Genomic DNA, 27,922 nt, shown 5'->3' on the forward strand with positions numbered 1-27,922 from the left:
TCAAGAGCTCACAAACTGTGGAGGGATGTTAGTATTCCACGATAAAGCAAAGATTCAAAAAGACCTACCATTTCCCTGGTTTCTTCTTGTATTTTTCTCTTGTATCAGCTGAAGAGCATGAACATTTCTCTGTATGATAACGCCGGTGCTGTAGTGCCGTGTTGTCCTGTAGCAGAATTGACAAGTCCTTACATCATTATCCAGGGCTGCTATTTCATTAGGCGAATGTCAGTGTCAGGTAAGATCATGGCTTTGTCAATATAATGAAAATACCAGTCAAGTGAGGAAAAAGTCACAATTTTCCAGCTCTAAAAATTGATTTTTATTGCTCTTCTTGTAATCCTTTCTTTGGATTAAGTATTTATTATTGATGTGGTCTTTCTTTTAATCTTAATAGCTGCTGACATTGTAATTAATTAAAAAATACAACATTTTTTCCCAAATGGCACTATATTGAAATTGAAAGTGAACATCACATATTAGTTAAACAGCCCTGGCAAATGTCTTGAGTGTTAAGATGATTGCCTAAGCTTCTTGACAATTCCCTTCATCTTGCTGTATGGTGCTTGACCTTTTGAGATATTTTGGTGTTATTAATAGGTTTTAGCCATTATATCAGAAAGAACAAGGCACAAAAATATTGTAAACTTTATCTTTTTAATGACAGCACTACAGCACCTTGGGCATGCCAATGAAGGCACTTCCATTATGGCATTTGAGGCACACTTAAACTATCAGTCACCAGGTAACTTGTACTCAGAATTGATGAGGATTTTTCTGGAATTTGTCTCCAAATGTGTATTTAAAATTGCAAAAGGGTGTGAGCTGAGCACCATTGGAGCTGTAGAAGGGAGGTGGTACACAGGAGAGGGGACAGTTCTTTTTCAAAGCTGTCTCTGAAACATCTGCTGGAGGGAACCCGTTCTCAAAGTGCAGGTGTTTGAGCGGGTCTTTGAGTAAAACTTAAAAAAGAAAAAGCAATGCAGATAGGAACAGGAGAAATCTGAATGGTCTGGGTTGGTGTGAGCCAAAACCTGGTATATCCATCCTCTTGATCTTCAGTTCCCTGGCCTGGGTGTAGCAGGAGACAGGTCTCAGTGTTGTCGTTCCATCAGAAATCACTGCAGGAGCTGTTCCCACCTCTGGCATTACAGAGCCATGGAGAGGAAGGTGTGCACTGCTAGCCATGGGTCACCTGCAGCTCCCAGGCAGCTCTTCTGCCAGCAGGATGGCCCAGTCACCCTTCATTCCCTTTGGGCTGGGATCCTGACCAGGCAGGAGGGGTGAGTTGATCATGGCAGTGACAGGGACAGGTCCCTGCCGTGGACACGGTTGAGGGTCCATGAACCGCGCCCAGCGAGCGTCCCACGGTAAATAATGAACTCAACACTCAGTGGGAGACAGGATTTTCACAGTCCCTGTGGGGACAGAGCCCAGAGCTGCTTCTGCTGTGTCAACTCCAGACACAACCTGTGCTCCAAGCTCTGCACAGGTCAGAGCTAAACAAAGTCAGCAGTTTGTCCTGAGAAATGATGGTTACACCGGGAGTGAACTGATCCTCTTGTCTCGGTGTGTTAATTGTGATCTTCATATTTCCTCATTAGGAGAGGACATTTTATTCAGGCAGACATATGTTAAGGTCCCTTCTAACTCAAGCCATTCTTTGATTCTCTGTCCTTTGTAAAAGCTTTTGTGTCTGTAACTCCCGTGTGTGGATAATGCACAGAAATAAGTAGGTTGTGGAGAGATAGTATCTTACCCCAGAAGTAGTACGAGAAAAATGAAACAGCTCATATTAGCTGGTATTTATCTTAAACACATTTAGTTGTTATAAAAATTTGCTCACTGAATAAAATATGGCTTGACCTTTGGATTGTTTCTTCCCAAGAAATGTGACAGTGTCCCTCCTTCTCTCCCATTCAGCCTGCTTGGCAGAGCTGCACGGTTTTTGTTTTGTTTTGTTATGTTATTGTTGTGTTTAAAAAAAACCAAAACCCTCAAGCCCCTCTTTTCAGCAGTGTCAAGTTAGGATGAATTGGCCAGGGAGGCATGTTTATAGACTGTGTGAAGAACTTTGTCTTTGTGTGGGAATGCTGGTGACACTGGTATGGCTCGCCTGAATGAACTGCGGTGACGCGGCTAATAAGGTGTCCTGCTGAGCATCACTGCAGCCTTTCTCAGACCTCCCACCTAATGCCATTCAGCTCCAGCTCAGTGTAGCTAATTTTTCCCATTCCCTCAATTCTTTAGGCCTCCTTACAAACAGAAAAGTCAACTTTCACACCGAGGAGAAGATAAGTGCTTTAGGAAATAATCGTGTAAACAGAATGTTACCTTCTGACCTGATGCTGATACCTTGGTCTGGGACAAAACCCAGCCGGCTATTGCATTCGACATGGCTATTAAAGGAATAATGCTGCTGATCCTCCTTACAAAGTGCCCTGAGAAATGGTTTAGCCAAATCACAGTGCCTCTTGTCACACTGAATCATGTTCAGCTGTTCTCTTCTGTGACCAAAGTGCTGATATTTAACTGCTTCCTTGTTTTCCCCATTCTGTGAAGGGGGGGACAGTACAGGATGAAGAAAAGTATGAAAGCAAGGGGAAGTTGATCCTATAATTTTCTGTCTGAATTTCAGTGCTTTGAAGTATGTATACACTGCCCCATACAGCGTGTATAAAAGAGGTGCATTTCACCAAGCAACTTTATTTTTAGCTATACAATGAGTACTTTAAAATGAATTGCAAAAGGATTTCAGTGATTCCAGTAACACAGAATTGTTCACTCTAGGACTGCACTGAGCCTGGTTCTGTGTAGCAACTGCAGTTAATAAATACACAGGTTTCCAGTAGTTCTGAGGAGAGGAACCTCTGCCTGTTCCTTGTTTCAGTCTCGGTGGGATCTCGCATTTCCTAAGCGGCTTTGAGAGAACTTTGCTGTCACAGTCAGTGTAGCTGGCACTGCCACCCAAGCTGAGAGCTCTGTCCTTCCAGCAGAGGAGTTTGGGGTAGCCAGGCTCCCAGAGCAGCTGCTGAGCACAGGCTCCTGCCATGGCATTTGAGTGACCTCTCCCTCCGCTGCCCGTGCTCGCTCCGGCCCCGCTCCCGTCCCTGGGCTGGGCAGCAGCTCGGGGAGGTCAGAGGTGCCTCATAATTCACCTGATGCCCCCAGAATAACAGATGGTTTTGTCCCAGGACAGTGTGTCAGGGTCTGCCGGGCCAAAAGCTCTGCTGAGGGAGTGAGGTTTGCTCAAAGCCTGACACAGCAGAGCAAGGATGTCTCCAGTGCAACACGGGAGCTTCTTCCTGCACCTGTAAATCTCCTGCTGATACCCAGAGTGAGCCGAATTGCAGTTGTTAGACCAAAATAAGAATTACATGTATTTATTTTGCAGCAAAGAAATTGCAGTAGTAATGTAGTGTTAATTTGCAGTGTAAGTCAAGTTTACTCCTTAAAAAAAGTACAAATTGTGGATTTTACTCATGAAAAAAGTACCCCACATCACTTAGTAAAGTACATAAATGTGTGCATCCTTTGGTGCTCCACTGTTGGGAATTTTCTTGTACACCTGAATTAATTTCACCACCTGTGCAAAGAGGCGTGTCAGAGGCCATTGGAGCATCATTCTGGAGAAGTAACATTTGGTCTCTTATTTTAGTCTATCATGAGACACTCCTTCTAAAATGTATAACAAGACAAGCTGCAAGGGGAGAAACTGGACAAAATTATCAGTTGTAGAGCTGGCATTGATTTGTATGCAGATGATGCTTAAATCAGGTAATGTGCAGGACTATGAAATGGCTGAGTTTTAATTAATTAATTAAAATTAAATTTAAATTAATTTAATTAATTGATCAGAATCAGACTAACCAGCTGGTTCAGTCGTCAGTTTGGAGACATTTTCTCAGACTATTTTTAGAATAGTCTGTTTATTTGGAAAATCTGTTTTTGCATAATTCAATCACAGGCATGGTTCTCATAATCCCAGTTTTTTTCAAGACCTTTCAATGGACCTTGATGTTATTCCTGCAATATCAGTCATTCCTCTGTCAGCAGTAGATGGCAGCTGAGCAGAGCCAAAGCTGATACCTGAATCAGGACAGTTGGCAAGGCAAAGTCTGTTGTTCTGATGTGTAAGTAAGATCTGATTTTGCAGTGATACTGTTAGAAAACTGTGGCAATGTAAATGGTTTAACTTTAAAGTTCTCATTTTCCCTCCATTTTCCATGAGGGCACTAATCAAATTAATGTTTTGTGCAGGTCAGGAGTGACAGGTTTTTCTCAGGGCTCACTGGGTGCTGACAGTGGGCTGTATTTATTAACAGTGCCTGCAATAATCTGTCAGCTAAATGGAGGATTGGAGATTTTCATAGCAGAAACAGATAAGTCTTTGCAAGAGATGTTCTTCAAATGATCAGTGTCTTAGGCCCAATGCACATAATTTTTTTCTATAGAATAATATTCCTGATGTAATAGATAACTGTTGACGAAAACTGTGAGATGTTTTCAGAGGAGAAGCAGTATCTCCTTACAGATCCAATGTGAAATCTTTCCTTACAGCTTTGAGGATAAATGGATGTATTGCATTAGAACTCGTGAAGCCGTGTGAAACAATTGCCTCCAGATGTGGCTCCTGACCAGCATTGCTGGACTGTGCTTGAGCTGTGTGAGCCCTGCCCAGGCTCACCTGCAGCTGCTGACAGTGAAATGCTCACGTGTTGATGTGTTCCCAGAATGTTCACAGTGTATTCCTGCATTCCTCCCTTGCTTCTCACATCTTGCACACCCAGGGGGGTTCTGTGCATTTTGTCTATAATTTTTTGTGGCTGTGGCAGTCAACTTTTGGGTGTTCCATATCTTCCTCAGCCTCTGACAGGAGATGAATTATATTGATTTGTGGTTTGAAAATAAGCGTGACATGGTGGATTTCTAAATGCCAAGATCTCTAGAAGCTGTAAAATTGCATATTGTTGAGAGTACCTCACAACTGTTGTTAATAATAGATTGGCTAATAATATAATGGCAGTTTTTAATAATACAAGATTTTAAAGATGGAGAGTAATGCTGTATCTCCCTGGGTAGGACTGAGCAAAGGCTTGAGGAAAAAGTCAATCTTCACAGCTGGAGCAATTATTTGTTAGGTATTAGCTACAGCCTCAGCAAAAATCTGCTGTGAACAACACAGAGAGCTGTCTTGAGAGAGCTGTAGCCAGTGTGGGAACCTCAGGGGTGCTCAGTCTGTCAGCTGGGATGATTGATGTCTAGTCCTACCGTGTCACTTCTCATGTGGTTCACAAAGTACCCAAAAACACTGGGAACATTGCTTATATACCCCCTGAACTCACCACTAATTCAGCATTCCTAATTCTTACCTGCCCAGCCCAAAGTCCTTTAACTTTCCAAGGTGTGAAGGACCTCCATGATTCTCTCCAGGTTTCTGTGGTCCCCAAATGATATCTCTGTAAGATTTTTATGAACTGCTGCAAATACGCTTTCCCCCAGCTTGCTTTGTCAGCCAGGCATGGGAAATCAGATGCACTATTGTACAGGAGATGGAGTTGCCTAAGCAAAGAAAATCAACTGGAAAATATGGTTAGTATATTGGTCCAGTATAAACTGGTAGTTTTGATGGTTCCAGTAATTATTTCTGAGACCATGCTTAAGGATAATGTGTGTCTTTGTACGTTCTTGCATGTATGTAAAGCCGAATGACAGGTTTGTTTTCTGTTTTTTTCCAGAATTATAGATCAGCGGTTTGAGAAAGTTTCATATTTTGTCTTTGGAGATTTCAACTTTAGACTGGATGCCAAAGCAGTAGTAGAGGTAGGACTTCTCTTCTTCTTTTGTAGATCCTACCAGGTTTGATTTCTCTTTTTTTTTTTTTTTTTCCTGTGGAAAACCTAAAAGTGACTTAACAAAGTAATGTTAATATTGACTTGGCCAAGACTACTTCTAACAGGAACATCAAACAAGTAACTAACATTGTGTGGTTGTGACATGTCCATGATAGAAATCCACACTTTAAAAGTACAGGCAGTGATCAGTACCAGTGCCAGCAGCATCTTGATGTGGAAGGGTGACTGGGAGATTTGTATAAAGCCAAAGGAATGTACTAAACCTTTTTCATTATGAGTTGAGATAACCTTGACTTGAATGCTGGAGCTCCAGGTAAGGTGGTGTCAGAAACAATACCCAGATTGAAAACCAGTCTGATTTTAGGGTTTTCCCACTTTAATTCTCTGAGGTACTTCAATGTCTTTTTGGTGCCGTGAGGGTAGAGATGTATCTCTTGAGCCAAAAGTTTTATTTTGTAAATCAAACTGTGGGAAATGTCCTGTGTGCCAAAGGCTGGCCTCCCCCATTCAGGTGCAGTGCTCTTCTCCTTCCCTACGAGATGAGTGGTCCAGCTGTTGAAAAACAGGAGTTTGATGTTACAACACTGCATGTGGAGCTAATAACTTCTTGGAATCCTTTCTGTTGTGCAGTCATTTAGCCAACAAGCTTAAAGCATGGCTGAAATGGAAATCAAGCCACTAATTCAGAATATGAATCTTCATACTCATATGTTAAGGGTTAAAACCAGCTCTGCTACCCTGTGGCTGCTGTAGTTACCTTTTCTTCACCAGTGGTGTGATGGTATTATTGAGGATTTTGCTGTCTGAGAACCCCTGTCAGTCCCACTGCAGCAGAGTTACCTCCTGCACTCTGTACTGATGAAGGGTGCTGCAAGTTTTTCCTGGCTTACATACTGCCAGCAGTCTGCAGGACTGAAACTGCTGAGGGTGTTTGCTTTAGTACCAATAGATCAAGATCTTTACATTTATATCTCTGGGTTTCAAAATCCCCATCAAACAAAATAGTGTCACTAACCCCAAGTGATGGAAACTGAGTGAGCTGCAGAGCAGGCAGGGTTTTGAGCCTGACACAGTGCTCTGCATCTTGGGACTGCTTTACCTCTGCCAGTGTATGTTGCTTCATGTGAGCACAAAAGGTGTAATTGGAAGATGAATCAAATTAATTTTTTCATTCTTCCTACCTAAGATGCAAGCCTGTGTGAGTGTACAAAGCACTAGAATAATACAGATTGTGTTTTGTTTTAGTTTTTTTTGAGAAGTAGCATAGCCCAGTAATCAGAACTTCACCCAGCCACTCTGCAATGTTAATTAAGCATAATTGAAGTTGATTCAGAAACTTCCACTTACAGCTTATCCATGGACAGCTAAAGTCACAGTAAGTTTGTTTTGCAGTGTTCTGTACTTAGTGCAGTTTATAAATCTGTATGTCAGCAGATCCTAAAGCTGCAAGAAACAGTTTTTGGATGTGTCTCGGACTGCCTCGAGGCACCAGGACAGTCCTGAGTTAATACTCAGTGTACAGCACTGCCAGGAAGGGCTGGCTCCTGGGTGATAGATCGGTTCCTGAAGTATCATTTGGAAGGACAGAGCTATAGGTCACCTCCAGAGGGAATTGTACTAGATAGGATTTGGTGGTTTGATTTAAGATCCAGGCTCAAATCACTTCACGAAGTAGCTTGTAAGGGGTGTGACTGAAATGTGCTGTTCTGGAGCTGGCCAGGTGCTGGGACATGGCCATGTACAGCTGGCAGTGGCAGAACAAGAGGAACAAGAGCAGCCAGAGGTGTTTCTGTCCCAGATGCTCAGTGCCAGCCCCAGGCTGAGCCTGTGCCCAGCTGGGAACCTCGCACGCCAAAGGCTGGCCCGGTGTCCTCTGGTATTTAAACGTGTGCCCGTGCAAATGGGTAGGAACTGCTCTTGGGACTGTTCAGCAGTGGAGTTCATACTGGGAATTGTAAGGGTTAATCCATTGACCTGTCATCTTTGTGGATGTTACTAAATTTATCTGTTTTTCTTACTGACCTTTTGAATTCCCTCTTGAGACCACAGCTGCTGAACACTTAAACACTGAGATGCTACAAGCAATGCTTGTGTTATGTAAATGCAGACTGTGCTTACATCAAGCATAAAGAGTAAAGTGTGTTTGTAAATAATTTCCCAATTAAGCCATTTAAAGGGAGAATGTGAATGCTATTCAGAATGTGGAGTCCAGATCCTGATGTGCAGTGTCCTAAATCAGATGCAAAGAATAGTTGTGCATATCAATTTATAATTAATAGACTATAAATCATTAATATGTAATTTATTAAACACTTATGGGAGCTTTAATTTAAAGTCACATTGTTGTTCTTGCTAGGAAAATCTGCTTTCCTGTTGTTGGAGTCATCCAGGGGAGGTTGTTACTGGTGCATGGGCAGTGCCAGGTGCTGTTGCTGAGGTAGCACCAGTAAATCTGTTTTAGTCACCATTCAAGTGTTCTAGGTGGGTTTAGACCAAGTAAGAGTATTTTTTTCAGTCAGCTGGCCATGGTAACAATCTGCATTAATCTCTGAGAAATACTTTATTTTAATATTTAAAACTGTTCATTGAAACTCTAAAGTCTTCCTCGTCCAGTACATTCATTTTAGGAAAGTATAAACAGGCTTAAGAAACTGGGCTTATTTTGACTGTTCAAGAATAAAACACTCGTTCTGAGGCTGCTGATTCAGGAGTCTCTTAGAAAAGTACCTTGTACTTCCAAGAAAAAAATAAAAAAATATTGTGTGCTTCTCAGTCCCAAGAACAGCAGCTCAGTAACGAGATCAGTTTGTCAGGATTTAGGAGAAAGTCACATTAATCACCAAATCCATTTGCTCAAGGTAAACCATAGCCTTGCTTTATATCCAGGAAAAAACAGGTTTTATTTTTTCCTCGCTAAAGCACATTTTGTTAGGGTTGGTGGTAGCTTGGTAAGCTGGAGAGGGATTAAGTGTATCATATGTGAAAATTTATAAAGGTAGCAACAGAAGTGGTGTTCCAGGATTCCAGACATTTTGGCCTACAAAAAGCTGTCAAGCTCTACCTGCAGAAAAAGAAGTAATGTCCTCAGCTTAAAACTCAGAATTAACCTTGTCCACCCACCCTGTCTGCTCCATGGGTTACAGTCAGCCAGAATATTTCCTTTCTAGACTTCTGCCAAGCAGCCCTTTGATAAACCAGGACTGGAACTGCTGATTAAATGTTTTTAAAAGTTAGTCACTTCTCATAAGAATTTACATGTCTGGCTCCATCATTCACTTGCACTGTGCCTCTCTGCCACCTCTGACCATGTGATTTTATATTCTCTGATGAAACAGGAACAGCTTCATTCTGGCACGACTTTTTAGCAGCCTGCTGGTGCTGCAGTGAATCACATCATTTCCATTGCTCACACTGTCTTGGCACAGCGTGGTTTTTCAATCTGAGCAAGCCAGGGGGGTGCAGTGTCCCTTTATCCAGCGTGTTTGTGCCAGCAGAACTCGGAGCAGCGCTGCTGGCACTGCCAGGGTGTGCCTGCAGAATGGGGACCTCTTCCTCTGAGACACCACTCCCTCCCTTCTGAGCAAACATCTCTTGTTCAAAATAAAAGCTGATGAACAGCTTTTCACATCTGAATAACTGGTTTAGATCTTACTTAAATCTGAAGAAATATTTTAAGTTGAACTTGTTACATCCCACGTATTGGACACTAACAAGGATCTTTGCAAACTCCAGCCAACAAATGATCCATTAGTAATTGTCATGAAAAAGATTAATAGTTAATTAGGCAATTATCACCTATTTGAAAAGCTGATTCAAGTGAGGTAGTCAGGTGATGGATGGATGTGGAGACTTAATTATCTCCTCCTCGGTACAGATGTGCTTCCCTGGACAAAAACAGGTCACCTGTCAGGATGAGGCTCTTGCTGTCCTCCTGCATTCAGGAGACACCACCAACCACCCTGCTGTCTGGTCAGGTGCAAATATTTGTGTGTGTGTATTTTTTTATCTAAGTAAGATTTACAGAAGATGCTTTGAATGCATCAGGAAAGGGGCAGGAAAGAATTGCACATTCTTGTTATTGCAAACACAGCAATAATTTTTTTTTTATTTAAATTCTGACCAATTTTGCTTTGAGAAACCAGTAAAGTTCCATTGCATGAAAAATACTGACACGGCATAAAAAGCAAGTGTATGTAGTTGTGAGTGTACTCAGTTGTGCCTCCCTATTCCAAACCAAAGCAGTCTGTTACCTTTCCTGGGCAGTGATAACGTGCAGGTGCCCACGAATCCTTTTGGGGTATCAGGGGCAGCCGTTTCATTCATGGCCAAGTGCTGAGCTCCAGCAGCTCCTGCTCCACGGTGGCTGGGAGTTAAAATATCAGACAGGGTTCCCTTCCCCCTGCAGTAAAGTGATACTAAACCATCCTTGTAAGAGAAAAAACACATTGCTTTATTTCTGAGATAAATCAGCACATCATGGAATAAATCAATAGCTTACAAGTTTCAGATCATGTTTTCATTCCACTTAGGAAGGCATGTGAAATCCTGGATTGGTTTTATAATCTCAAACAGTTCACTGTAAATACCCTTCTCTCATAAAGATTTTAACATTCTTTACAAGCTCAAATGTTTCTAGGAAGTGCTGGAAACAGCATCCTTTGTAAAACGAAAATGTAATAAAGATTTTTTAAATTAAAATGCATACAATTTCAGGTCCTAATAAGGAGAGCTTTATTAATGTAGGTAAATGGCAGCTACACATCTGAGGCACCTGCTAAATGTTCATTATAAATTACTCTCACAGACATTGTGATGAGTTTTATATTGTAGCCAGACTTACAAAAGCATGCAGATTGCTTCCCTGAGGGACTGGATATATTTACTTAACAGTGTAGTTAATTGCAATTATTTATTTTTCAGTGATTGCAAATGGCCTCTGCAATAAAGATACATGTGGCTATTAGGAATTATTCAATTACGCCTCTTCTTAGCAGTCTAAGGCAAACCCGAGCTGGGATTCCCAGAGGCCAGACAGCAGTGTATTAACTCAGTCTGCTCCTCAGCTTCCTGCTGGGGCCAAGCTCTGCAGCCACGAGTCCTCTCAGCAGAGCAAGCCTGAGAAATGCTCATTACCCTGCAGCTGATTTTTTGACATCTCTCATTCCATACTGACGCTGCTGCACGTATTGGCAAGATTCATAGGAGGTTAATTAAATCCATCTTCAAAACAACGAGGGGCCAATGAGCCATATCCCCGTTGCAATAGTAAATTAAACGATGCAATTGTTTCTACTTCCATCATAGATAAGGGGAGAGATGAGTGAATGGGTTGTTCTCTGGCTGCCTCCTCAGGGGCCCCAGAGGGTCTCGGAGCATGTGGTCATAAACTGCTTTTAATTTGTGGCTGCAGGAGGGGATGGCACCGTGCAAACGGGGCCTCTTGGCAGCGGGGCCGAGCAGCTCCTGCAGCCTCGGATGCAGATTAATCCAAACGCGGTGACAAAGCAGAACGGAAAAGATGACGCCTTCATCAAGCTTGGCACTGCCCCGTCCCTAATTAAAACGTACACAAATTAAATACAATTACCTCGTGCTTTCTGATAGGGCTGAGCGTCATTAAGCTAATGAATCCCGGTCTGTGAGCTGTGCCCCGCAGTGTGCGCTGGCAGCAGCTGTGCCCTCAGCTGGCAGTGCCAGCGGTGCCATCAGCGCTGTCCCCAGCCCCCGCTCCTGCCACCCATCACCTGCTGCCAGTGCAGGGACGGCCACCATGGGGCATCCTGTGGCCACCATGGGGCATCCTGCTGCTGCCACCATGGGGCATCCTGCTGCTGCCACCATGGGCATCCTGCTGCCACCATGGGCATCCTGCTGCTGCCACCATGGGCATCCTGCTGCCACCATGGGCATCCTGCTGCCACCATGGGGCATCCTGCTGCTGCCACCATGGGCATCCTGCTGCCACCACGGGGCATCCTGCTGCTGCCACCATGGGCATTCTGCTGCCACCATGGGCATCCTGCTGCTGCCACCATGGGCATTCTGCTGCCACCATGGGCATCCTGCTGCCACCATGGGGCATCCTGCTGCCACCATGGGCATCCTGCTGCTGCCACCATGGGCATCCTGCTGCCACCATGGGGCATCCTGCTGCTGCCACCATGGGCATCCTGCTGCCACCATGGGCATCCTGCTGCTGCCACCATGGGCATCCTGCTGCCACCATGGGGCATCCTGCTGCCACCATGGGCATCCTGCTGCCACCATGGGGCATCCTGCTGCCACCATGGGGCATCCTGCTGCCACCATGGGCATCCTTCTGCCACCATGGGGCATCCTGCTGCTGCCACCATGGGCATCCTGCTGCTGCCACCATGGGGCATCCTGCTGCTGCCACCATGGGCATCCTGCTGCTGCCACCATGGGCATCCTGCTGCCACCATGGGGCATCCTGCTGCAGCCACCATGGGCATCCTGCTGCTGCCACCATGGGCATCCTGTGGCCACCATGGGCATCCTGCTGCTGCCACCATGGGGCATCCTGCTGCCACCATGGGCCTCCTGCTGCTGCCACCATGGGGCATCCTGCTGCTGCCACCATGGGCATCCTGCTGCCACGATGGGCATCCTGCTGCCACCATGGGGCATCCTGCTGCTGCCACCATGGGCATCCTGCTGCTGCCACCATGGGGCATCCTGCTGCCACCATGGGCATCCTGCTGCTGCCACCATGGGGCATCCTGCTGCTGCCACCATGGGCATCCTGCGGTCACCATGGGCATCCTGTGGCCACCATGGGGCATCCTGTGGCCACCATGGGCATCCTGCTGCTGCCACCATGGGCATCCTGCAGTCACCACGGGGCTGAGCGTGCTTATTTCTAGCATAGAAACTTATCAGCTCAAATGGGGCAAAATATCACCTGGGTAGATGCTATAAAATCCCTTTTGTTAGGAATTATTTTATTTTAGAAGGAATAGATACACCTACAAAAAATGCATTCTTTTTGCATTTCAATTTATTCTTGGTGTTGCTGCAGTACAAAATTTTAACATCTATACATGAATCATGCACTGGTATTTGAAAGGTACCCATTGATAATCTAAAACAAAAGGCAGGGGGAAAGGAAGGCTTACACTCTGCATATTTGCAGTGTATTAAAAGCCTGTGTATACCTATTTTCATTGCCATAAATGGAAGTCTAGAAGGAGTTTTTTCCAAACAAATCACACTGTGTATTAAAGAATATTTTGCTTGCTTATCAAAAACAAAATTGAGTAGAAAGAATTTGGTATCTGTCTGAAAATCATGGAACAGGATCATATTTGCCTCTATCAGCAGCAACTCCCGTTTCAGTGGCAAATTTTATTCTTGAGTTGGAGTCAGAAATACAGTGAGAGTTGATGAATGGAATGCACAAATCTCTGAATGTGTGTGCAGCTATGTTAAAGCATTAAAAAATTTCTTTATTTTACCTGAAAATAGGAAGTCTCAAAAGTTGTAGAAAGGAGCACTAAGAAACCAAGATGGATATTTTGTTAAAAAATAAAAACCTCATTTTTATTTAGATTTGACCAGTGGTCAGTCAGGGAGAATGGACAAACGTGATGCCTGAAGCATGTAAAGCTCATTTGTGGTAGGATATTGTGTGGGCCAGGCAGCAAATGATGGTGGTGAGAGACACCATTTGCTGTTGCATTAAATCGTTTGGCTTGTAATTGAAATCTTGATCACATCTGTTTCCACTGCAGTTGGAGCCACCTTATCCAAACTGTGATTGTCTGAACTTTGTTGACAGATAAAGCCCCCCGGGCTCCTGGCTGGGGTTTGTGCCTGTCCTGGCTCGGGGCAGCCCCGCTTGCCCCTCCCTGGGCCACTGCCAGCGGTTCTTGGTGGCACCTCTGCCGTGAAAAGAGCTTTATCTGTCAGGATAAAGGTGTTCAGAACGTTGTTGCACTGCACCTTGCAGTGCAGGCATGTGCACACATACATGCATTACTCTTTGGCAGACAGATTTTCCATTTGTTTCTCTTTCTTCCAGCTTCTCCATCCCTCTCTGCACTAACTCAGGCAAATGGACCTGGTCCTGCTTTCACTGTAAATTAGTGTAGACATCAGTATTCATTTTAAGAAAGTTCAGGAGACACACCCTGAACTGCTTAGCACCATGGAATAAGCACTTGCACCTTGCTGCTTTCCTCTCTTTGGTGGTTCTTGCTCTCACAGTTCTGAAGCAGAGGTAAGAAACAGGACAGCAGCTGCTGTTCCTCAGCCCATCTGAGGACAACTCACACAGTGGTAATTTCAAAACAGTTTGTATTGGATGCAGCTGTTCACTGTATTTTATCACATGCATTATTAAAGAAAACTTTGACTTTCTAATCTACATGATGTGTCTGCAAATCTACCTTTATCAGTATGGATAATTCAGACAGCAATTTTAGCTTTGTCAGAATAGGATTTCCCATAATGTGTCATTTTTTCCCGGTCCTAATTTGAGATGAGAATTTGACATTTCAAAGCAATATATGCAAAGTGGCAGTCTAGGAGTGTCAAATCAGGTGTAATACTTGCTGTAACATTTAGGTTGCTTCTTCTTCAAGGAAAGAAAGATAAAGCTTCCTGGCCCTTTATGTAGTCATGCAGCAATGGGTCACTTTTGCCTGGTACCACATGGCAACAGAGCTTCTCCGTGTCCCACACTGTGTGAAATCTGCAGCCTTGCCAAGGAGATCAAACTTGTTTATTCTCACACAGAGGCCAGAAGAGTGGGAAGGGGGCAGGATGCAAGTTGTAGCAGTGACTGAGACATTACCTCCTGTGAAAATTTTATTATCCTTATTAAAATCGAATCTCGCATTACTGCTTACACAAGATGTGTGTTGGGATGTAATTTACAGCTCTTTCAAGCTTTCACAAGGATCATTAATGTGTAATATTTTAATATGTAATGTTGTTAAGGGGTTAAAACCAATTGTATGAAAAGAGATTATAGGATCTTTATCACATGTTGTTTATCTGATCAACAGTTAACAATTTAAGACAGTATTATCCTAGTAAAAAGAAGATTTGTTTCAGATACTGACATAAACATCCCCTCATAATAGTGGCTTTTCATTTACTGCGTTGCAATGTACCATAAGCTTAAAGGCACAAAGCTTCTTTGTGTGTCTCAATAATGCCTGTCCAGAGTGATGTCAGTCAATTTTTGACCTATACAGTCTGATGTTATTCTCTACCATCATGGAATAGATTTTTTTTTTTAATTTTTTTTTTTAATGAGTGAAGAGTATGCCAATAAAATCCTTTAAAATTATCATATTTCTTCATGGCATCTTCCTCTGGAAGAACGAGGTATATCACCACGTGGACCTTTCTGTGAAGTTGTATTTCCTCTGGCTTCTGCTGATTTTTGTTGTTTTCTTTGTAGCTGACTTTCCACACTTTCATGTAATTTGTCCTTTCAGGACAACTAAACACTAACAATTAAATAGCCCTTTCTGGCAGAGGTAGGAAAAGAAATGGTATCTATGAAACAGCCCCTGGTAGGAGCAGATTCTGAGTTCTCTGTGATGGCACTCCTGGGGCCCCTGTACAAAGTGTTTGACGGGTCAGCTCCCCTGTGCTGCTTGGAAATTGTTCCTGCAAGGTGTGGAAGGGGCTGTGGAGTGGGCCAGGGTTCACTTGGGGTGCAGACAGTGCCTGGGGGGGTTCCCCCTCCTGCCCAGCTCTGGGGGTGCTCCCCATCCCGAGCCGGGCAGTGGGGAGAGGCAGCACACTGACCCAGGATCACAGGGCAATATGCTCAGCCTCTGCTGCTTTCCTGTCACTAAAAGGAGCAAATCGGTTCCTGGGGGGGAAACATCTTCCTGAGCTCCTGGAGAAGCACATCTGGGCAGGCAGGAGCACAGCAGGAACACAGACTGAGTCTGCCATGTGCTTCAGTGCAGGGGGGGCTGTCCAGGAGCTGCAGACGATTCCCATCATCTCCTGCCCAGCTCTCTGACAAAAACCAGCAAAGCAAAGGCTGCTGGTTTGCTCTCCAGCCTCAAGCAGTGTGGGATGGCTCACGGTGCATCCAGCTCTGGTGCTCAGGGAGTTCTGGCAATCCTGCTGCGTGGCACTCAGATCCCCTTGCTCCCTGAGAGACAGGAAAGAAATGCATTTACTGGTGGAACACCTTATGGACATCACATTGTGCTTCTAAAATGCTACTTCTAGATTATTTTTATTCACACAACCCTAATGGTTCCCTGAAAATTAAACCAGATGTAATTTTTTGCTTGTTTTCAGCTGAATGCAGTGTCACTGTAGTAATGTTATTAAGCTTGCAGAACACATAACCTGAATTGAATTGGACTTTGGTGTGGCTCCTGGATTTCCCTCTCCGTGTCATTTGGGGCTTTTTTAGTCATGGACTCTGTGCAGTGCAGCCCCTGAGCTGCTCTTGGAGAAGCATCTCCAGACCTGAGCTGTGCTGCTGTCAGCCTGTTCCCTTCCGTGGGAACCGTGGGAGTGTCACAGGGGGTGTCACAGGAGTGTCGCTGTGTTACCCCTGGAGTGGAGTGTCACAGGAGATGTCACAGGAGGTGGAACTGTGTTACCCCTGGAGTGTCACAGGGGTGTCACTGTGCTACCCCCAGAGTGTCACAGGGGTGTCACTGTGTTACCCCCGGAGTGGAGTGTCACAGGGGTGTCACTGTGTTACCCCCGGAGTGGAGTGTCACAGGGGGTGTCACAGGAGGTGGAACTGTGTTACCCCTGGAGTGTCACAGGAGATGTCACTGTGCTCCCCTGGAGTGTCACAGTGGGTGGCCCTGTGTTACCCCCAGAGTGGAGTGTCACAGGAGGTGTCACAGGGGTGTCACTGTGCTACCCCTGGAGTGTCACAGGGGTGTCACTGTGCTACCCCTGGAGTGGAGTGTCACAGGGGGTGTCACAGGAGGTGTCACTGTGTTACCCCCAGAGTGTCACAGGGGGTTTCACTGTCCTACCCCCGGAGTGTCACAGGAGTGTCACAGGAGGTGTCACAGGAGGTGTCACTGTGTTACCCCTGGAGTGTCACAGGAGGTGTCACAGGAGGTGTCACTGTGTTACCCCTGGAGTGTCACAGGAGGTGTCACAGGAGGTGTCACTGTGTTACCCCTGGAGTGTCACAGGGGGTGGCACAGGGGGTGTCACTGTGTTACCCCCGGAGTGGAGTGTCACAGGGGGTGTCACAGGGGGTGGCACTGTGCTACCCCCAGAGTGTCACAGGAGTGTCACTGTGTTACCCCCAGAGTGTCACAGGAGTGTCACTGTGTTACCCCTGGAGTGTCACAGGAGGTGGCACTGTGTTACCCCTGGAGTGTCACAGGAGTGTCACAGGGGGTGTCACTGTGCTACCCCCAGAGTGGAGTGTCACAGGAGGTGTCACAGGAGGTGGCACTGTGTTACCCCTGGAGTGTCACAGGGGGTGGCACTGTGTTACCCCTGGAGTGTCACAGGGGGTGTCACTGTGTTACCCCTGGAGTGGAGTGTCACAGGGGGTGGCACTGTGTTACCCCCAGAGTGTCACAGGAGTGTCACAGGAGGTGGCACTGTGTTACCCCCAGAGTGTCACAGGGGGTGTCACTGTGTTACCCCTGGAGTGTCACAGGGGGTGGCACTGTGCTACCCCTGGAGTGTCACAGGAGGTGTCACTGTGTTACCCCCAGAGTGTCACAGGAGTGTCACAGGGGGTGGCACTGTGTTACCCCAGCTTCAGAGTAGAGTCAGGTGTGTGCTAAATGCTTGAGTGACAACAGCTGAACTTAAGCAAGCCAAAGGTCCAGAGTATACAAGAGATTTAAATTAAGATTGCCAAAGTAGGATGGAAATTTGTTTTTCTTCTGTCTGCTGGGTATTTTACATTATATAAAATGAATACTAGATGATAATTGCCAGTATGGTGTCTTGTATTGATTTAATTCAATAAGCAACTTCACCTCCACCTTTTGCATGCACTTGCCTTAAAATATATGCATTATGAAGGCAGTGATTCAAAGTCTTTAGGAAATCAATACCCGGACAGGATTCTGTTCTTCAAATATTGACAGCAGAATAACTCTAAGAAACAATGACAAACAATAAAAGCAGGGCTAGACAAAATGAAGGCTGCAATTCTTCTGTTGTTAGGCTGTGCAGGAGGCTGAAACTGCTGCCTGATGCTGCATGTTATATGTGCTCAGCAAACAGCTGACGTTGGCCCTGTGCTGTCAGAATTTCTGGTGAAACCTGTGACCACTGAAATAAAAACCAGTTTCTGCCAATGATTCCTGTACAGGTGGCTGTGTCACCTGATTTTTTCCAGTAACTTGCATGGATTTCTTTCAGATGTGTGTGCACTGGGAAGATACAGAAGGGTATGTACAGACTGTTAGCATTAACATTGTTCCCACCTTGGATAATTTCTCTACATCTAGATGGAACTTGCACTGAAGCTGGTGAATTACAGATTTTTAACTGATCAGATCTGTGTACTAATTCACAGTGGGTTTGTAGTGGTAATTTTAAAATCCTTTAATATGGGCAGTTTAATTTCCTGCACACTGAGTATAGTTCTCAGAAGTTAAAGTATGTCCTTTGTGGGGTAAAACATGTCACAATTAGTGCAAACACACTTTGCAAAATGACACGGAGAGGGAAATCCAGGAGCCACACTAAAGTCCAACTCAATTCAGGTTATGTTTGTGTTCTGCAAGCTTAATGACAGTACTACAGTGACACTGCATTCAGCTGAAAACAAGTTGCTTGGTTGATGGCAGTTCTGAAATCAGATTGCTGTAGATAATTCAGCACTGCAACTACATTATTAGCACTCATGCAGAAACAGCATTATTTCAATGCCACTCAAAACCATAGTCTGTTTTGGTTGTCTCGCTGTGAAATACCTGAAGACAGTCCAAAAATTCAGACAGATATAAATGCTCTTTCCCTTAGGTGTGGAAGGCTTATGAAGGGTAATGCTTTACAGTATTACCCCACTTGTAAATGTCATGGAAAGAGCCAGCAAGACTTACTTTTCATTTCTGTCCTTTATTTTTGCAGTTTTAATGTGCTGAATTTCACAAGGATGTCAGTCTTGTAGCCATAAAAGGTTCAAGAGCTCTGTCCACATTTGGAAGTAGAAAAATCATTAAGCTTTTCCCTGAATGTACTGGAAATCTCAAACATGACATATTTGTGTATAGTTTAAAGATGAAGGAAAGCTTTGAGCCACCAATGCCTGACAGATCAGTCAAGGGAAGGAATTTAAAGAGTAGGAGTGGCCAATTGTAATTGCCAACAGCCTTGAGAGTTGGTTTAGAGCAAATTGATGTACCTGGGACGTTACAGAATTTTAGAAGAAGAATAAATTTGTTCCTGTAGTTAAGGGGGAAGAAAGAAGGGAAACACTGAGCAAAGTTCTCAATAGCTGAAGGCTCATTAGCTTGATATTCATTTCAGGCAACCTAATGCAAGAGTTGGTAATAAGAAGAAAATTGAGAGAGAAAATGCAGTCACAAAACATGCTTGAACAAGGCAGTTTATCCTGAGATTAACAACTTGGATGAGGATGGTGAAGTGAAATCAGGTGATCCTATGGGAGGATGAGTTTGCTGAAAACCTCAGTGTTTAACTTTGTGTTTGGCTGTGTTGCACGTGCAGGAGCACCCAGGGGTCAGTGCAGAGAAGTGGGAGACACCAAAGGCAATCAGCTGAACCTCAGCTCATGCAGTAATGCCATGGCAGAATCATTCAGGCATCTGTAGGTAAATTTATTGTAATTGTGTATCTGCCTTTCAATGTGGCTGCTGAGCCTGTGTTGAAATCCACTGCACACCTCCACTCCATGCATTGCAAAGTCTGTTTGGTGTGAGAGGAGAACAAAGCCCTCTGTCCTCTTACCCAGACACTGGGCCAGATCTGAGTGCCAAGGAGTTGTTTTCAGAGCTTGTAGGGCCAGCTTTGCTGATCTGAGGCTTTCTAGAGGTTCACCCCAGCTAACTCAGACAACCCTTGCCACCAGGTCAGAGGGTTTCCCAGGAGTTGCAGTTTCATACTTTGCTGTGTTCACCAATGTCCCCCTTCCTTTTGTGTCTAAGTGATGTTTAGAAGCTGCTAACAGACAATTTAAAATGAAAAATCTTACGTGGGAAATTAGCCACAAGAGTGATCAATAAATGGTTCTGTTTTCCTGAGTGGCTGCCAGAGGAATTGGTGTCCTGTGTGTTACCAAGAGGTCCTGCCTTTCTGAAGGTTTGTCTTAATCAAAGAGGTGGCATTTGCTTCAGATGAGGATGAAATCGTTCTACATAGGATCTGATATGTATGATTAGACTAGACAAATGCTCAGTGACTTCTGGATGGAGTTTCAACCTATAATTTCTTACAGCTTCCTGAACAGACTTAGATACCTTCAGTCTCAGCCTTGTTTGTCATTAAAATAATTCCTACTGAGTTTGATGCTGGTGGAAAAAGATTCTACTTCTTCATTTCTTTACTGTGTGAGTCTCATTGATGCTAATAAGCCATCAAGTTAAATCTGCACCTGACCTCAAGCAGCTGATGGAACGTTCCTTTTAGCCATCCACTGTATCCCTGATAGAGACAATCAATAGGTAAAATCTATGCAAATGAGCGGAGTTCAAGTGAGGGCTACCCTAAACAGGACTTAAGCTATGCACCCGCCTTTGTGCCAAATTTTTCAGGGTTTTTTCTCCTGTAATGAATACATGTATTTTGTGCATTGGAGCATGGCACAGGGCCTTTTGGATGGCAGGCTCTTCAAGAGAGAGGAAGAGAGTTTTAATCACAAAAGCAGAAACTTCAGTCAGAGGAATGATTCCACACTTTGTTTCGTTTGTAAATGCTGCATTTTGGCTTTTGTGAAACAGAGCCCAAGTCCAATTCAGGACAGCGCTTCAGGGATTCTTTCCATGGGGCTTTTTGAGTCTGAAATAGTGCACATGAAAAGAACAGGAGATTGAACATAATTTGTTCCAACAGCTAGTCTAAGATTTTTTCCAATCAAGATTCTTTCAGCATATTCCTCTTTGTTGAGCTGTAAGCAGCTTTTAAAATAATGGCATTAGCCTATATTTCAGGGCTTCGCTGGGTGTTTCCAGCTCTGGTGATTAGTTACAAGAAATAGAAATGCATGTATTGTAACCTTTTAATGGCTATGGGAGACTTGTAAACTGAGTTGAGATTTAAGCAATTTGTAGATTTCAAAATGAGCTGTAGAGTTCATTGAGAAAGAAAAATGCATCATTGAAATTCATGGTGCCACTTTAGTTTTCTTAGCTGAGATTTATCAGTGAAAGCCATATTGCTTTCCCTTTGCCTTTATTTTAAAGCTCTTCAATACGTTGTTTTTAAGGTCCATTTCTTTTACAAGCTTTTCCTTTCAGCTTGCTCAGGGTATTGGGTCCTATGAACATCTGTTTGTGCCTAAAATCAGCCAGGACCCGGACTGTACCCTGCCTCCCTCCTCCCCTTTGTTTCCAGAGGCTATTGTTTCCGATTTCATGCTATCAGAGGGGCTGCATGTTTTCCTGTGTGAAGTTGTCAGAGAGATAAAAGCACCAGGAGCAGGGTCACATTTCGAGGGATGGGCATGAAAAATTGGTAAAATGTATCTTGAGGGCCACCCACAAGACTTGCCTGAAGAAATTCAGAAGTAGAGAGTAGAATTATAATTTTAAAATAGTGCAAATTCTGGGGTGGAGTAAGTAGTAATGAAGTAAGCGTTTAATGGGCAGAAATCTCTTAGTCAGATTTACACTTGCTTGACTTATTCCTGTTAGGTAGCTTGAGAGTCTCTAGTTGGACTGTTACAAAGAAAATCCCATCATCTTCAGGGCTGCCTGTGTCCCTTCAGTGTGACAGTGAGAGGCCAGAGGATGTAAAGCCAGTGTGTTACACTTGGAGCCATCAGAGTGCACTGGGGGAGGAGAGGCAGCTCTGCAGGTTCCTGCCTGGCCAGAATCACAGAAGCATCAGCTTGTATGATACAAGACCTGCAAGGAGTACAGTAAAGATGATGATGATGATGATGATGATGATGATGATGATGATGATGATGATGATGATGATGATGATAGAAAGACAAATACTGCATGTTAATTAACCTAATGAAACACATCTTCCAGTAAGGATGCAGGGTACTATCCTTGTGCATGTGGCTGTGGTTTATAATGCTGCAAACCATGGTCAGCCAAAAGCCTCTGACTCTTTTGTCTGAGGTGAGTTCCAGAAGTGGCAGCCTGCTTTGGGAAATGCAGAGTGCTTCATGTGGCAGTGCCAGGAGGGCAGAGCAGCTGCAGACACACACACAGAGCCTCTTCCCCACTGGCAGGAACACAGCAGGCAGAGCTTGCAGGTGTCCTGGGGATGCTCCTCTGGAAGGACTGAACAGCCAGGACAGAGCTGTGCCTGTCCCTAGCTCAGCATCAGTACAACTAAAGCAGTGCCTTGCTGGTTTGTTTGGTTTCTGATTTTAACTCTTCACTTAGGTCTCTACCAGGTATGAAGTGAAGAAAATAGTTTAACACTGCTGCTTTAGGTCAGGGATTCATTAAGATGGTTCCTTTTGTTTTAGAAGCTTGTAATGAGGATTTTGTTAAAGCACGTGATGGGAAAACAAATGAAATATATGTTATATTTTTTCCAAGGCAACTGATAGATAAGGGATGCCTAGCAAGGGATTACCTTGCTGTCATATGGCTTCTGAATTACTAAATTATGTATATGATACAAATCAGCCCTGTACTGGAATTCTAAGGAAATTTATTTTTTCTATATTTTTTTTCTAAAGAGAAGTTAATTATTTTTTCCTAAATGGATAAATTATTTGCAATTTAATACGACAAACTAAATATACATTCTGAGTTTTGCTGAATTAGCAGCATTTTTGGCTGTGGAAATTCAGCAGGGGAACACTAATATGCAGACTTTTTTCCATTTTGCTAATATAGCAGGAAAAAATACTAACTATGGTTTGGATATTTTTGAATTTATATCCTTTCTGGTAGTACTTTTGAATGTCAATTTGTTCATAAATAGAAGGAAGCAGCAACACTGCAAAGTGTGTAACAGTTGTGTAGGTGAGTTTAAAGAAGACCATTCAGTGAGTATTTTTCTCCTATTTTAACTTGCAGTGACTCTGGTCAGGGTCAGGTCCCAGTGCAGGAGTGGCTGTGGAGGTGACATCCCCTGCCAGCGCCTGTCTGGTGGCACAGAGGGACCTGAGTGCCAGGCCAGGGTCCTGAGAGGTTCCTGTGGAGCCAGGGCTCCCCTGAGGGTCCTGGCAGCCCCACGGTGCCCCCTCCGTGTCCTCCTGTCCAGGTAGGCAGTGGAGCACAACATCCTCAGCCCAGGTGTGCCCCTCCAGCTGTGAGGAAACATCTGGGCAGGGAGTCCCACCAGCACAGTAACAGTTTTGAGGGGGAAAGGATAATCTGTTGCTTTCTCAACACGCTGGCCATCAGTTTCTGTGTCTTTCACCATTTCAAGTATTACTTGAAGAACTTAAACACTGCTGATAGCATCCATTGCTGGTCTTAATGGGTATAAATTTATAAATTTATAAAATCACTTTCTTATACCAGCAGTTTTCTTTGGCATACCTGTCTAATTTCGGAAGGGTTAAAGAATTTACTTTGTCTCAGAATGGAAAAGAACAAAGGCTAGAGTAAAAATTAATAGCACATCTTAAAATCTGTTACAATATCTCCCTTTTTTCTGACTAAAAGTGAGTGAAAAAGGCCTCTCTAGAGGAAATAAAGAAGTTATTACAACTTCTACTGTTTTGTAGAGTATGAAAAAGCTTTCTGTATGTTAAACAGTCTTGTGGACATCTGGCATGATTGGTTTTAATCTGCTGACTAAAAAGTCAGGATTAAATCTTGCTTTACACCTCTTTGTATTGCGGTCAGTAAAGTGACAGAGCTGCCCTGAAACAATGGCACTACTTATTCCACCCAATATGCCATGTGGTAGATCACCCTCTTTTTCAGCACCACTTCTCTGCAAAGACAATGAAGCATCTGGTGGGGTTTTCCTGTGTCCAGGATATTTTTTGTCAGTAATTTCACTCAGCCGCTCTGCTTAGCTCTCCCTCGGTGCTACTTTTTGAGATGGGGTTTGCCAAATCCAGTGGCAAGAGGTCAGGAGGCCAAAGTGATGAATTTTTATGTGCCTGTTCCTTGTGTTTCTGCTCAGTCATGATTCTTTGCGCGCTGTGCTGCCTCTGAAAGGGAGCCACAGTGAGCAATTTGTCCTCGCAGGCTGGGGAGAATGGGGAGGCAGATGAGTTAAAGCAGCGTGTATGACTGCGGACAGAGCTGCGCACAAACGCTTCCTGATGGCAGAACAGAATCCTCCTGTCACTATTCAGCGCCAGAGCGGCTTGGGAGATTTGTAGCCTGTTGGCTTTCCATCAAGTGACAAATGAATTTAACAGCACTTAAAGATACAGTGGAAAGAATAGCACTTCACAAGCCAGCCCCAGCTGCGAGCTCTAAAATGAAGCTGCATTAACACTTCTGTACTCATGTGTCTCACATATTTGAATCTTGGTTTGCTTAACAAAAAGAATTTCATCTCTGTTTCAGAAACTCTGTAGAACACTTTCTGGTTATGTGGCTCAGTCAGGTCCCATTCCCTCTGGGGGCTCTTTGGTTGTCACCAGCAGGAGGACCCTAGTTGCTTCATTTCTGGCAGAGCTTTGTGTCCTCTCTCAGTGGTGCCCTCACTGCTGGGGTGGAGTGAGCCAGGGATCAGCATTCATGGCAGGGTTAAATCCCTTTGGATCCCCCAGTTGCTGCTGTGAAGTTGCTGTTCCTCCAGGTGGTTCTCTCTCTGATCAGCTGTGCCCCTTGTTGGTCCCGAGCCTTGAGGCTGTCAGTGGAGACCAGGTCCTGAGCATTGCTGTACTGCACAGCACTGCTCCCACAGCATCACAAACCACAGCAGAGGGAGCTCAGAGCTGCATTACCAGGCTGGGAATAGAGACAGTACACAGAACATGGCCCCCTGTTTCCTCTCTCCACGCTGTTTTACCCCACAGCTGGTTTTTGTGGTGCCAGTCTTCATTGGGTGTGGGGTGTGTACACACACTGATCTGCCTTAGCCTTCATCAAGGAGAATATAGCAAACTTTGGGTACCCACCTTGCATATTATTCTACAAAGATTTCCTTCATTCATTACATCCAAAAATATTTATTTTAATGTGTGAATATGGGCTCCTGGAAATGGGTGAACTCCACGATGGCCTGGGTCCTGTTGAGGAAGCATCAGCCCGCGGGCGTGGGAGCAGCCCAGCAGCGCAGCTGTGGCCACGGTGCTGCTGCAGCCAGGGGCTTGGCAGGGCTGGGAGAGGGACAGCTCAGCAATCCCACCTCATGGCTCTCACAGCTCTTTGGCTCATCTCGTTTTTATCCTGCCATATCTCATTCATTTCTCATTGAAATTTCTCAAACTCCGTCTGGTTTACTCACTTTTGAAATGGAATATGAGTCCCGCAGCCTGTAAGTTCAAATAATCCTTTCTAGCTAGTTATGTTCAAAGAGGCTGGACAAACAAAACAACAGGGGAAAAGTACAGTAAAGAGATGGTTCACATGCTGCACCACGTGGTCAGCAAAGTTTTAGTCTCAGCATAACAACATGCAGCATGTTTCAGTTATCAACATTATTTTGGAATAATTAATCCCAACTTGTTCAGGTCTGTAAACCATATGCAGTGACCTGAAAATTATTTTCCTGTCACATTTGTTTCCTTAAAAAGTAAAGTTTACTTGGAATGTTTTTTTTTCTCTTAGATAGAAAACAGTGGAGGAACATGGGCATCTCTTGCACTTTGCTGCACATGCTCGTGACCCTTGTATGAGCTGGTGGGCGTTCACCCGTTCTGGGGGGGCACATGTCCATCCCTGAGGGCACACGTCTGTCCTGGAGGGTGTGTGTCCATCTGGGAGGGCACCCATCCATCCCACCATTGTGCTCAGGCTTAGCCAAGCCTGAGCTGCTAGCAGCCCACATGAGCCTCATGCAAGTCACTTACCTGTCCCACATCTCAAATGCCATCTTTGTTAAGGGACTAAGGATTTGTTTGCTGTTCTGCATAATAGGAAGAAAAATGTTTTTTATTTCTGTATTATTTCTAAGTTTCTGATAAAAAGTGTTCAGTGCCTTCGTCAGGACATCTAGATTTTAGGTACATAATTTGATTTCAGTTAACTGCCCAACAGTACATGTTTTAAAAGTCAGCTCCCAGTTATAGCTGCTGCTGAGAGTCTGCTATGTGGGAGCCAGAGGGTCACACTCTCCGAAGGTTAAGCCTTGAACTTGAGCTGTGTCACACCACTGATCTCGTAAAAAACTCCCCGTTATTTGAAAGGGTGAACTCCTGAATTGGCTCTGTTTGGCAGTGCTGGTTGGGAGTGTTTCTGGGCTGGCTGTTGGTTCTGAGGTCGGGTGGAGCGTGGAGCGCTCGGCAGCAGCAGTGGGGCAGGACGTGTGCTCCCTGCAAGGAGAACAGAGCTGGCAGGCTCCAGCTCCACTGGCTGCAGAGCCCAGTGCTGCAAGCAAGTCAAAGAAGCACCAAATTATTTTCTTAGGTGTTGGCTTAAATTTTGGCTACTTGGTGTTACTGCTGCCATGTTTCATTTCTTACGGCTGTAAGGAACCATGAAGTGTGGAGGCAGCAGAAACACAAACACCATCAGAGTGAGCACAGGCAAATGTTACCACTCACAACAAAGGCAATTGCGAGGCACACGGGAGCAGGTGGGGTTCACAGGCTGGTTTGTTTTTAAAATGAAAAGAAATACAGGTTCTTAGTCTAAAAGTTAGATAAAAGCAAGCTTAGCTATAAGGAGAGAAGCTGCCTCTTATTCCATTCCTCCTGAATTCAAGAGAGCAGGGGATTTTATGTTTCTCTACAGAAAGAGATTTACATCACAGATTCTACGTGCTTCATCAAAGTCTTTGCTGAACAGAAACAACACACCCAGTCCTCTGCCTGGTCAGCTGGAGTGGAAGAGTGTAAGTTCTCTGAAGGTTTCCAGCAAGGAATTTCTCAAGCTGTCATTAGTGCATGGGCAGAGCAGAGAAGGTGATGGAAGATAAGTAAACGAACATCTCAGTAGATTTGAAGAGGATCACACCTTATGGGACAAGACATATATTGCATTTTTGCAGAGAATTTCCTTAGGAGCAGTTGGACTATCCCAGTTTCTGTAATTGTGAAAAAGCAAATATTTCTCTTTGAATATTCCCTCAGGACTGTTCTGACATCAAGTAGTAATACAAAATTATTTAGAGGGATGGACAGGAGGAGGGAAGGGATTTTTCTGACAGATTGCTTCCAGGTTCTAGATCTTGTAGTGCTATGGATTTACCTGGATCTGATCAAAGTCCTGAATGCATATTATTGATATCTGATGTAAACAAGTGAATTTAAACGGAGGTCTTAAAAAGTGAGCAGGGAAGGCCATTACCTTTGTCCACAGAGATCCTGCACAATTCCATGTCCCAATTCACACAGGTGCCAGACAGCTCCAGGTAAATTGTTTGTGAATCACTGTGTAGATGCTTTGCTGAACTCAGGCTTGAAATCATAGTCAGGAAAATGAAACAAGAGAATACAAAAAGATGTGCAACCTGACCAGAGAGACAAAATAAGAAGGTAATCAGCATGCAGGGGAATATGGAAAAGAACTTCTAGCCTGATCTGTAATCTTGTGGAATCTGAGAGGCAGAGGCCTTTTGGAAATAATTCAGATTCTTTTCTGAAGAGAATTAGAAATAGAGCCATCATTGCCACCAGTTGTTGGCACAGAGCAAAGCTGCTGAGGCTGGAGGGAACCCCAGGGCTCCCTCCAGACCTGGAGAAGGACAGACAGACGGTGCCACTGGCACGTGGCACTGAGCCAGCCACGCTGGCACCGGTCCAGCTGTTCCAGCTGTGAGCCGGCCACTCCAGTGCCCATCCCTGCACTGGGGGGACTGGGGTCCAGCAGCGTGCTGTGGTGAGCCTGGCCCACTGCCTCCCGAGCAAA

The 27,922-nt window shown here is 44.5% G+C and overlaps 1 protein-coding gene across 3 annotated transcripts in view; it reads left to right on the forward strand.

Moving 5' to 3' along the window:
- The window catches only part of INPP5A (inositol polyphosphate-5-phosphatase A), a 196,538-nt gene that overhangs the window by 127,921 nt on the left and 40,695 nt on the right, over positions 1–27,922 (forward strand). For all 3 annotated transcript variants that reach the window (XM_058841027.1, XM_058841029.1, XM_058841028.1), the window contains exon 9: positions 5,739–5,823. In XM_058841027.1, coding sequence (XP_058697010.1) covers positions 5,739–5,823 — 85 coding nt within the window. The remainder of the gene's footprint in view (positions 1–5,738; positions 5,824–27,922) is intronic.

Source organism: Poecile atricapillus, chromosome 6 (genome assembly GCF_030490865.1).
Source record: "Poecile atricapillus isolate bPoeAtr1 chromosome 6, bPoeAtr1.hap1, whole genome shotgun sequence".
Lineage (NCBI taxonomy): Eukaryota > Metazoa > Chordata > Aves > Passeriformes > Paridae > Poecile > Poecile atricapillus.